This window comes from Suncus etruscus, chromosome 16 (genome assembly GCF_024139225.1).
Source record: "Suncus etruscus isolate mSunEtr1 chromosome 16, mSunEtr1.pri.cur, whole genome shotgun sequence".
Taxonomy (NCBI): Eukaryota; Metazoa; Chordata; class Mammalia; order Eulipotyphla; family Soricidae; genus Suncus; species Suncus etruscus.
In genome coordinates, this window is record NC_064863.1 from 42570231 (window position 1) to 42582356 (window position 12126).

At 39.6% G+C, this 12126-nt stretch overlaps 2 protein-coding genes across 3 annotated transcripts in view; one reads left to right on the top strand and one right to left on the bottom strand.

The window, feature by feature from the left end:
- The window catches only part of OCIAD2 (OCIA domain containing 2), a 945756-nt gene that overhangs the window by 251609 nt on the left and 682021 nt on the right, over positions 1-12126 (bottom strand). The window lies entirely within an intron of this gene.
- The window catches only part of DCUN1D4 (defective in cullin neddylation 1 domain containing 4), an 80331-nt gene that overhangs the window by 47997 nt on the left and 20208 nt on the right, over positions 1-12126 (top strand). For both annotated transcript variants that reach the window (XM_049790168.1, XM_049790169.1), the window contains 2 exons: positions 3438-3529; positions 7782-7890. In XM_049790168.1, the coding sequence (XP_049646125.1) occupies positions 3438-3529; positions 7782-7890 (201 nt within the window). The remainder of the gene's footprint in view (positions 1-3437; positions 3530-7781; positions 7891-12126) is intronic.

The window sequence follows — 12126 nt, forward strand, 5'->3', positions numbered from 1 at the left end:
CTACAAAAGTTTTGTTCTATATCCACAATAAAAGTTGGAGAAATAAAACGAAAAAAATTCTGTTTAGGGGCCGGGCGGTGGCGCTAGGGGTAAGGTGCCTGCCTTGCCTGCGCTAGCCTTGGACGGACCGCGGTTCGATCCCCCGGTGTCCCATATGGTCCCCCAAGCCAGGAGCAACTTCTGAGCACATAGCCAGGAGTAACCCCTGAGCGTTACCGGGTGTGGCCCAAAAACCAAAAAAAAATTCTGTTTAGCAGTAAGGTGGTGCATCATAGGTTAGATTGTGCACACATCATTCTCAAAACAATCAGCCTTTTCCATATACATATCTTCTACATATCACAAAAATTTTCATACACTACTATGAACGTAAACATCAAAACCATTCTGCTTATATATAACATATATAAGATATATAGAATTTGAAAATTCTTAAACATTCTTACACGAAGCACTGTAATAAGTCTATAGCATCCAAGTTCCTTTTCCATAAACTTTTCTAAACAAAATCATAACATTTCTGCAGTGTGTGTGTGTATATATATATATATATATATCAAACTATATTATATACAAACACACATATGGTTTGAAAAGAAGTTTGCTAGAACATTCTTATAATAAGCACTTTAACAAGAGTCGTATCTAAGTCCCTTTTCCATCGACATCCATGGAAAAACATTTGAACATTTTTGCAGACATAATTTGAGAATAAGTTGCTAATAATATACATAATTAAGCATCACAGCAATTGGAAAACATTCATTAGGAATAACTGAGAACCATTAAAAATCTAATAACATGCATTTCCCTAGAAGTGCAAATTAATATTAAACCAATAAAGTTGGATACATAATTTTCTGTTTGCAGCAGGGCATAGAACAAAAGAGTAATTATTAAGATCTATGTAGGTAGAACATACAGTTTAACCAGCAATATAGTGACCGATGCAAATAGGATCAAGAGATTAACCTGGAAGAAAGTTGCAGGAGGTTTTGAAAGCAGTTGGGTTTAGATTCTCCATTTTCTCCTTCTGTGATAGGCTGCTGAGGTCTCCTGGGACAGAAAGGCCTTGGGCCAGAATCTTAGTTGGGGGGTTCCTGCTTATCTCCCTGCAGTTTATGACAGTGAAGGGCACTGCATACTCAGTCCAGCTTGAGGCTGTCATGATGATAATGCACCAGAGGGTCAAGTCACTCACCATCATTGGGGGTCTCCTGGGGTCCTTGGGTCATTGTTTGAGCACCAGTTATAAAATCACCCCACAAACCATATTTCCCACCCCAGGTGAATGGGTCTGAAGCAGATAGCCATGAAGAATTAATAAACCAAGCCAGTCAGGAGAGATTCCTGGAGTTGGCGGCTTCTCGCTTTATGTCTCCTTGTGTGCCAAGCCAGAATGACTTTATTTTCCCAGTACAAATTCAACCAGGTGGCAGAGGGAGCAGTGAGACCCAGATGGATTTTTACATATCAAAGGGATAGGTAAAATGTAAAGAAGATATTGGGGAACACCTTTGTTTTGGGTAATAGCTTGGTGTCATCCAACAGTGGGGTGCTAGAATTAGTCCTCAGGTTCCAAAAATAGGACCCTGGAGAGATGCGGGGCTATGTAGGAAATAATTCACACATGCACTAAAGAGGGAGTATTTCTTAGGAGGGAACAGACCACACCCTGAGGTGGGATTAGGTGGTCTGAACACCAATCCAAGGTGCTATCTTCAAAGATATTTCCAAAGCATAGACTGAGTGGGATTGGATCTGATTAATCCCACAGCAGGGTGTACTTTTGAGCACTATTTTATTATTGCATCTTCATTCAGACTCTTGATTAAACTCGACATTAGTCTCTTTTCTCTAAAACAACTGCATAGAAAAGTGCCATAGCAGAGCGGTCACAGTTCTAGGTGGTGGGCTGTGTTTTAGAGCGTACACCGAGAGCTGGAGTGGCTGTGTGGAGATACCATCCCAACTGGAAAGTGTTCTTACAAAGACTAGTACTTTGGGGCTGGAATGATGTTCCCTTCATGAGTTGAAGTTGTCAGCATCAGCTGTCTGTGACACAACACCACCTGTCCCCTACACCCACCTTTGCACTATTCTTCATCTTATTCTTACTTCATAGATCTTGGAAACTGCAATTTTTAAACCCATAGCTCTGCACCATTTGCCTTACGGCAGTTTAGCATTCCTTTATAGCAGGGGTCTCAAACTCGCGGCTTGCGGGCCAGTTGCAGCCCTCCGTACAACATTTTGTGGCCCGTGGCCAGCCTTCAAATAACGCATTATTCGCGATTATTCAAATAATCGCAATAAAAATCGCATTGGTAAGAAAAAAAATTGCATTAAACATTCGCATACCCTGAACAGTTCCGTTCGGAGTATGCAAATATTTAATGCGATTTTTTGTGTTTTTTTTTTTTTTCCTTACTAATGCGAATTTTTATTGCAAATATTCAGTAAGCAAAATCCCTTATGCGGCCCTGCCTCACCCGGACTTTGCCTCCTGCAGCCCCCAGGTAAATTGAGCTTGAGACCCCTGCTTTATAGGAAGTATATTCAGTAAAGAAGTGTTTGACTAGTCCCTCATTTAAAAACATCAGTTGTGGGCCCGGAGAAATAGCACAGGGCGTTTGCCTTGCAAGCAGCCGATCCAGGACCAAATGTGGTTGGTTCGAATCCTGGTGTCCCATATGGTCCCCCGTGCCTGCCAGGAGCTATTTCTGAGCAGACAGCCAGGAGTAACCCCTGAGCACCGCTGGGTGTGACCCAAAAAACAAAAACAAAAACAAAAACATCAGTTGTTTCAATGGGGGGCTCCCTAGTAGTTTTGGGGCCTAACAATTCAGTAGCTGGGCCGACATAATTCTGTTTTGGGTGCCATGGTACATAGTGGGCCATGAAGGCTGCATCCACCAGTGCTCAGGTGGCCATGTAGTTTGCGGGACCAGAGGAAAAGGGGGTAGGTTTGAACTTGGGACCTGGAGGATGAAAGGCATAAGCTCCATCTATTTTAGCTATTTCCCTGGACCTTTCATCTTGCACTATAAGCTGTGGTACTGAGTAAATATGGTTGAGTACATATCTTTGTGCACAGGAGGGTGTATCTGACTTTGCATTGATGGAGTTGCCCAGTCATTTGCTTTAATTACAATGGATATTCAATATTTTTCTCTGGAAAAGTTCAGAGCTTTACTCTTCCACCATTGTGTGTCACAAGAGACTGTTTCTCCAAACCTATGCTAGTAAATTTCTTTACTAAATTTGAGGTATTCTCCCCACTATAATTCATTTTTGAAGCTATCCTGTTCATATTTCAATGACTAAAGTATACTGTCAAAAGAAGCATTATTGCAAGATGTTAAAGTATTTAATTACTGGGATCTATACATCCTGATCTTTCTGTTCTTTCTTTTTCTTTTCTTTTTTAAAAACAGGTAGTTATGCTTGTTCTTGCTTGGAAATTGGATGCACAGAACATGGGTTATTTTACTCTACAGGAATGGTTGAAAGGAATGACTTCTCTACAGTAAGTCCTGAAGCTGTGCTAGTGGGTCCCTGTTTTTCCCAGCTTACTTCTTCCTCCCTGGAATCTGAGCAAGTTTGGGTGGGTGCCGGCAAGGAAGCCAGGTAATTTGGGCAGGCTCCACCCAGAACCCGGTGGTGTCAGGGATTGGATTTTGGGCCCTATACAGGCTGGGCTCATGTTCCAGTCATTGGAGCTGTCTCCTGGCCCCCTGTTGCTTGCTTGTGATCACAAAAACTTGATTTGTTTCCTTACTGAAGAGGTAGACATAATTACTTGTCCTCTATAGAGTTCAAAAATAGTCTTTTTGTTTTTTTTAGAATCTATCTTTACTCTCCTGTCCACCCCAACCCTTGCCTACCTCAGTTTGTCATTTGTTCAGGACTTGGGCAATTATAAGCCAAGTGTTTTAGGTCCTAGTGTGTCAAAACCCAAGAGAAGGGCAAAAGTCCACGTTGGCCTGGAATTTGGAAGCAATGCTCGGGCAACAGATGCAAAAGAACTTATTTCGTCACTTCTATATGTACTGTGACTTTGACTCATTGTGGACTTTTTTTGAAGGTAGGAAAACCCAGAAATAAAGAAGATTCAGAGGCTAGTCATCTATAAATTCTAAACATAGAACATAGTTCTTGGGTTTTATTTCCTCTTTTTTGAGTGTTTTCTGCACATTGTTGGTCTTGTTAATAAGCCCACTTGGTGCAGAGTTATAGATTCACACTAGACTGAAGCAAGAGTAGAAATCAAAGGCTGGGTTTGAGCACCCAGCTGGCTGGAGGACTATGCCTGTCCACCCCAGAACCTATGCTTTCTTGGCTGTTCATTTTATTCGTTGTTTAAGATTGATGTTGTTGACCAAAGTTATCAGGTGATCTCTGAGAGGTTATGCTTGTGGGCATGTTGACGCCATGGCCAGCTGAGTGCAGTAGAGATGACAGGCTGGAGTACTGTTGGCCCCATGCCTTTTCCCCACTGATGGGCAAACAGAACCACTTTGGACTTTATTACTTGGAAGGTATCTGTTGATTAGAGAAGGAATGACGCCACAGCATTTTGCTTTGGGAGATGACACGCCTTTGTCTATGGCGGCATCTCTGTACTCCTGAGTTCACTCAGATATGCTTCCCCAAAATCTGGAAAGCCAGGCCCAAGTGGCAGCCTTTGTTAGAATCCAGTCCTTCCCAGAGGTGCTTGAGTAACCACTGTGACCACTTAGGGGGTGTACAGGGTGACTTAGCTGCTGCTTTCCTAGTGAGGTTTAGCCTGGCATCTCTGCCCCCTTTAAAGATGACAATACCAGCTATGAGCCATCTCATATTCTTATGTGCAGAGAAATACTACTTTGTGCTTCTCATGCTTAAAATGTGTGAGCTTTCTTTCTGACTTTTCACACTAGACTAGGTCTCTTAGTGCCTTTGCAGGATAACTACCTGCCCCAGTGTTAAGCCACAGCTGTCTCTATCTGTAGGTTTTGTCCTTCAATCTAGTGGGGCTGCTCAGCTGCTTTCCTGTACTCCTGAAGCAAGACCAAACAGAATGGCCAATCATAATCTGGCCAGTTCTTTGCAGATTTGGACATTGGCCTTCCTTTCTAGGAAAGAACAGAGTGGCTCCGGGCCAGAACAATAGTACATTTGCCTTGGATGTAGTTGACCCAGGTTTGTTTCCTGCATTCCCTGGGAATCTAAGCATCTCCAGAAGTAATTCCTGAGTGTAGAGCCAGGAGTAACTCCTGAGCATTGCCATGTGTGGGCTCAAAAATCCCAACAGCAATAACAAAAGTAACAGGGTGACTGGCCTCCATTATTATGAATTACTAGTTATGCACAGCTTAAAAACAAAAACAACCATACAGTAGGGTTCCAGAGCAAAGTAGTAAGTTTTCAGTTACTCCCAGGTTTCCTCTTGTGTGATCTTCCAGCCTCCATTACTGCTTCTTTGGATTTTTTGGCCTTAGATTTCTCACTTAAGTGTCCTATCTCTTTTATTTCTTTCTCCTTAACTATCCCAAAGGAGCTTGTCAGGATGTAAACTTGGTCATGGTCTCTCCCCTGGTTGCTGTTTCTAGACTAGGATTTATTTGGAGTGCTGGAGCTGTGGTCTTACCCCACCCCTCTTTCTCCTTCTCCTGTGCCACTTTCCCTGGTAGTCTCACTTCAGGCACAATGCCTGCCTTTCAGTCTTTTGACTAGCTTGGCCCTCTTGGGCTGCTCGGCTTTTGCACATGCTGTTCTTTTGTCTAGCAAGAACAGAAACATCCAGTTCCTGCTTATCTTTCAGCTTGTAGACAAGTGTCAGTTCCTCAGAGAAGCCTTCTTTGACTTCTAAATTAATTGCATTTTAATCTCTTAGTTTTCAAACATCAGGAAGAAATATGACCTTCTGAATTGTGATAGAGAAATGAAACATTTAGTTTGATTTTTGGCTAAATCAGTTTTTCTAATGTTTTACTCTCTCAATAGGAAAAATCACAGCAACATAGGTAGTTTACTGTGCAGAAGAGCTTTCACAAATTTATTCCTATAAATATATCCACTTTTGAAATCATTGTTTATAAAATATGCAAAATATTTACATTAATGATTCTGACAATTATGATATACACTGTGTTAGATAAGAGCTTTAGAGAGAAAACATAGGTAACATTAAACAGCTTTAATAATCTTGGTGAAAGTGGTGACTAGGTTCTCAAATTTTTAAGAGCTAGATACTGTGAACAGAAAATTAGTTTGTAAAAATAATCAGTCTACTTAAGAAAAAGCAGCAGTAAAAATAGGTCATCACCAGGGTTCCCAGGAGAAACGGTAGTATTCAGTTCTAGCATAGGGAAAGTACAAGGTGGGCTAGAATATCTTGTGCCAGAAAACAAAGATATGTTCAGAAGCTGATGGGGATGTTACTGAAATTAGCATGAAAAGCTCAACTGAGGACAGTTCAGTTTGTGCATCAAAAAGAACAGATTGTTAAACTGAATGAAAAGTGGAATTCAAGAAATAAGGTGTTGATCAGAATTGTTCTTCATAAAATTGCAGCCAACAAAAGTCAGACGGCTTGAAAGTTAGGAATATCACCTTTTGATGTATCTTGAGATACATGATTGACTCAGGCAGTTAACGCTGATGGATGCTGCCGTCCGTCATTGAGTGAAAGGTTATAGAGACAAGAAAGGCACAAGAAAGAATCCCACAGATTCCAGACTGTTTATCAGAGGAACGAAGATCTTTCAGTATTGGCTGCTTTGGGAACTACCTACACTAGATGAATCGATTTGCTCTCATCTTGATACATGGAGAGGCATCAGGCATAGAGTGTCATTTAAAGTGCCTAGCATCAGAATAATCTTAGTGAAATTTTTCTACAAACATAGGAAATTGGGGGACAGAGAGATACTACAGCGGATAGGATACTTGCCTTACTACACTCAACCAAACTGGGTTTGATTCCCGAAATCCCACGTAGTCCCCAAGCCCACCAGAAGTAATTCTTTAATGCAGAGCCAGGTGTAATCCCAGAATACAGCCTGGTGTGGCTCAAAAAAAACCCAAACAATAATAGGAAGTTAAGGACACTGGTTTGGTCTCTTCAGAATGACGTCCAAAAAGATAAAAACGATACAGGACATTCTTCTAGAAGCAAAGGAAATATGACAACTGAGAGTTATATATACACATAACTCCAGAATGGGATAGAAGCAACAAGAAATTAAGAGGTTTACATTGGGGTTATGCATTAGCTAAAACAGTGTTAATAAAATTCCAAGATCACTCCATATTCTGAATGCTTAGGAGTTAAGTGTCCTATTTACACCTGAGTTTGGCACCGAAAAAAATGTTTTGATTGGAGCAAAACAAACAGGACAGAGGAGATGGATATGTATGAGTGCGAATTTACTAGTTTTTCAGTTTTTGTCTATGCTAGAAGATTACTATATAAAAAGCTTAGGGGAAAAGTAGGTCATCGTGGATATGTTTTGACTCCAGAGTTGTTTGGTTTGTGTGTATGTTTTTTTTTTTTTAACTCATTGGAAGCCAAAAAGGTGGATAGAGCTCTTGTATGTATCTGAGTTTGTTCCCTGGCACTGCTTGTGGTTCCTGATTGCAGGATCAGGATACCACCTGAACACCACCAAGTATGCCCTCTCCCAACCCCCCCCAAAAAACTTGGGAGGCAAGGAGGGTTGTACTTTGATTAGGGTGGCAAAAAAAGACAAAAACTTAGATTGTAAATCACCTTTATTCTGTGTGTTTGTTTTTAGATGTGACTCAACAGAAAAACTCAGAAATACTTTGGAATACTTAAGATCATTATTAAATGAGTCTACAAACTTTAAACTTATTTACAGATATGCATTTGACTTTGCACGGGTGAGTACCCCAGAAACTGTCCAGATCATTTTCTTCTTCATTCTCCCTCTTTATAGTTTTTGGCTTTTTGGTTATTTTTTGAAATATATTTTTATGCGTAAAGAAGTTGAATACCCCCTGGATGCTTGCTTGACTTTCTTAGTATACATTTTAGATTAGTGAATTGAGAGCAAAATTTGTAAACAAAAAATTGTTTGTTTGTTTTTTTGTTTTTGGGTCACACCCGGCTTTATGCTCAGAAATCGCTCCTGGCAGGCTCAGGGGATATGGGATGCCACCTTTCTTCTGCATGCAAGGCAAACACCTTACCTCCATGCTATCTCTCTGGCCCCGTAAACAAAAAATTGTAAGAGCAAGTATTTTACAAGGCCTTGAGATTGGTTAAGGATGATTATAAATAATTTATAAATAGCATATAAATACTCTGTTCTAAATGTCTCTTAGCTTATCTTTGTAAAAGCTTTTGCAGAATAGCAAACCTTCACCCATTGACTTGACTGAAACAAGTTACTCAGATTTGATCCAGCTTTACTTTGGGTGCTATATAATGTTTGAGAATCAGTTGAATTTAATTGGATGAACATGATTCACGTGTAATAAGTGGCCATTTTATTTACCATGTAGTGAACTGTGCAAGAATGTTCACTACAATTTTTTTGGGATGAGTCTTTTTTTTTTTTTTTTTTGGTTTTTGGGCCACACCCGTTTGACGCTCAGGAGTTACTCCTGGCTATGCGCTCAGAAATCGCCCCTGGCTTGGGGGGACCATATGGGACGCCGGGGGATCGAACCACGGTCCATCCTATGCTAGCGCTTGCAAGGCAGACACCTTACCTCTAGCGCCACCTTCCCAGCCCCGGGATGAGTCTTTTTAGGTGACACCCTATTCATTATCCATTCATGCATAGTACATACAGTTTATCTCACAACGATGTTTTCAGTTATCTATGTGTTTAGTGAATTGATGTTACTAAGCTTTGTTAATTGCTTTATAATCATTTTACCGTTGTTTTTTTAAAAATAAAAAAAACAGAACTCTGAGAAATGATTTTATTTCTTTTTTTTTTTTTTGGATTTTTTTTTAAATCTTTATTTAATCACCGTGATTACAAATATGATTTGTAGTAGGTTTTAGTCACAAAAGAATGCCCTCCACCAGTGCAGTATTCCCACCACCAATTCACCCCATATCCCTCCACCCACACCCCCTACCTGTATTTGACACAGGCATTCTACTTCTCTCACTCATTAACATTGTCATGGTAGTTGTTAGTATTCTAACTGCACTCATCCCTCTAACTGCACTCATCCCTCCTTGAGCTTCACATCTTGAGCCAGTCTTTCTGGCCCTCATCTCTGGGCATAGATAAGTGAGACTATTCTGTGTGTCTCTCTCTCCCTCTGACTTATTTCACTCAGCATAATAGTTTTCCATATACAGGAAAGTTTCATGATTTCATCTCTCCTGACGGCTGCTGATATTCCATTGTGTATATGTATCACAGTTTCTTTAGCCATTCATCTGTTGAAGGGCATCTTGGTTGTTTCCAGAGTCTGACTATTGTAAAAAGTTTTGTGATGAATATAGGTGTGAGGAAGGGATTTTTGTATTTTGTTTTTGTGTTCCTAGGGCATATCCCTAAAAGTGATATAGCTGTATCATATGGGCTCTCAATTTCCAGTTTGTTTTTTTTTTTAAGAATTTCCCCACATCCCCACCAACATTTTTGTTCTTGGTCTTTGTGATGTATGCCAGTCTCTGTGGCGTGAGATGGTACCTCATTGTTGTTTTGATTTGCATCTTCCTGATAGAGATATGGAGCATTTTTCCATGTGCCTTTTGGCCATTTGTATTTCTTCTTTGAGAAATTGCCTGTTTATTTCTTCTCCCCATCTTTTGATGGAGTTAGGTTTTTTTTTCTTGTTAATTTCTGTTAGTAACTTGTATATCCTAATAATACACCCCTTGTCTGACAGGTATTGGGTGAATACTTTATCCCAATCTGTGGGTGGCTTTTGTATCCTAGGCACTATTTCCTATTAAGCTTCACAGCTTAATATAGTCACATCTGTTTATCTCTGTTTCCACTTGTATGGAGAATGCTGTTTCAGGAGTGCTTGATCTATTTCTTTGAAGAATGTCACAGGTATCCTTAGAGGGATAGCATTAAATTTGTATAATGCTTTGGGGAGTATTTCCATTTTAATGATGTTAATCCTGCCAATCCATGAGCAGGATATGTGTCTTCATTTCCTTGTGTCCTCTTTTATTTTATTTATTTATTTATTTATTTATTTATTTATTTATTTATTTATTTATTTATTTATTTTTGGTTTTTGGGTCATATCTGGCAGCGCACGGGGGTTACTCCTGGCTCTATGTTCAGAAATTGCTCCTGGCAGGCCCAGGGGACCATATGGATGCCTGGATTCGAACCACTGACCTTTTGCATGCCTTACCTCCATGCTATCTCTCCGATACTTCTCTTTTATTTCTTGAAGCATGGTTTTGTGGTTTTCTTTGTATAGGTCCTTTACATCTTTAGTTAAGTTGACTCCAAGATATTTGAGTTTGTGTGGCACTTATGTGAATGGGATTGTTTTTTCATGTCCATTTCTTCTCTATCATTATTGGTGTATAAGAAGGCCACTGATTTTTGTGTGTTAATTTTGTAGCCTGCCACTTTGCTATATGAATGTATTGTTTTTGCAAGCTTTTTGATAGAATCTTTAGGGTTTTTCTAAATATAGGATCATGTCGTCTGTAAACAGTGAGAGCTTGACTTCTTCCTTTCCTATCTGGATGCCCTTGATATCTTTTTCTTGCCTAATAGCTATGGCAAGAACTTCTAGCAGTATGTTGACTAGTCATGATGAGAGAAGGCAGCCTTGTCTTATACCAGATTTTAGAGGAAATGCTTTTCTTTGTTTTTGTTTTTTTGTTTTTGGGCCACACCCATTTGACGCTCAGGTGTTACTCCTGGCTATGCGCTCAGAAATCACCCCTGGCTTGGGGGGACGCTGGGTGGGGGGAGTTGAACCATGGTCTGTCCTACGCTAGCACTTGCAAGGCAGATACCTTACCTCTAGTGCCACCTTTCTTGCCCTAGGAGGAAATGCTTTTAGTTTATCTCCATGGAGCATAATATTTACCATTGCCTTGTGGTAGATGGCCTTGACTATATTGAGAAAAAGTTCCTTTTATTCCCATCTTGATGAGAGTCTTTTTTATCAAGAATGGGTGTTAGACCTTATCAAATGCATTCTCTGCATCTATTGATATGATCATATGGTTTTTCTTTTTCTTGATATGGTGTATTATGTTGATTGATTTATGTATGTTAAACCATCCTTGCATTATGTTGATTGATTTACATATAGTAAACCATCCTTGCATTCCTGGGATGAATCCTACTTAGTCATGATACTTCTTCATGAGGCATTGGATCCTATTTGCCAGAATTTTGTTGAGGATCTTTGCTTCTGTGTTAATCAGGGATATTGTTCTGTAGTTTTCTTTTCTTGTAACATCTCTGTCTGGTTTTGGTATCAGGGTGATGTTAGCTTCATAAAAACTATTTAGGAGTGTTCCTGATTTTTCAATTTTATGAAAGAGCTTGAAAAGAATTGGGAGTAGTTCTTCTAGAAAGATTTGAAAGAATTCGTTAGTGAATCCAGCTGGGCCTGGGCTTTTGATTTTTGATTACTCTTTTAATTTCCTCAGTAGTGATGGATCTGTTTAGATATGTAGATCATCCTGGTTTAACTGTGGAAGATTGTAGGAATTCAAGAATTTATCCATTTCTTCCAGGTTCTCATGTTTTGTGGCATGTAGTTTCTCAAAGTAGTCTCTGATTACCTTTTAAATCTCTGTATTATCTGTAGTGATCTCACCCTTTTCATTTCTAATCCGGTTTATTAAGTTTTTCTATTTCTTTGTGAGTTTTGCTAGTGGTTTATCAATATTTTTTTCAGGGAACCAACTTTTGCTTTTGTTGATCTTTTGAATGTTTTTTTTTTATTTTCATTTCATTAGTTTCTGCTCTAAGCTTAATTTCCATCTGCCTACCTATTTTTGGCTCCTTTTGTTGATCATTTTCTAATTTTAAAAGCTGTATTATTAAACTATTTATGTAGGCCTGATTCTATTTTTCTTATCACCATACTGCCTCTTACTTCATATTTTTGTTCCCCTTAAAGGCTATCATGACAGTGTATCTGGTGCATCTGTTAACC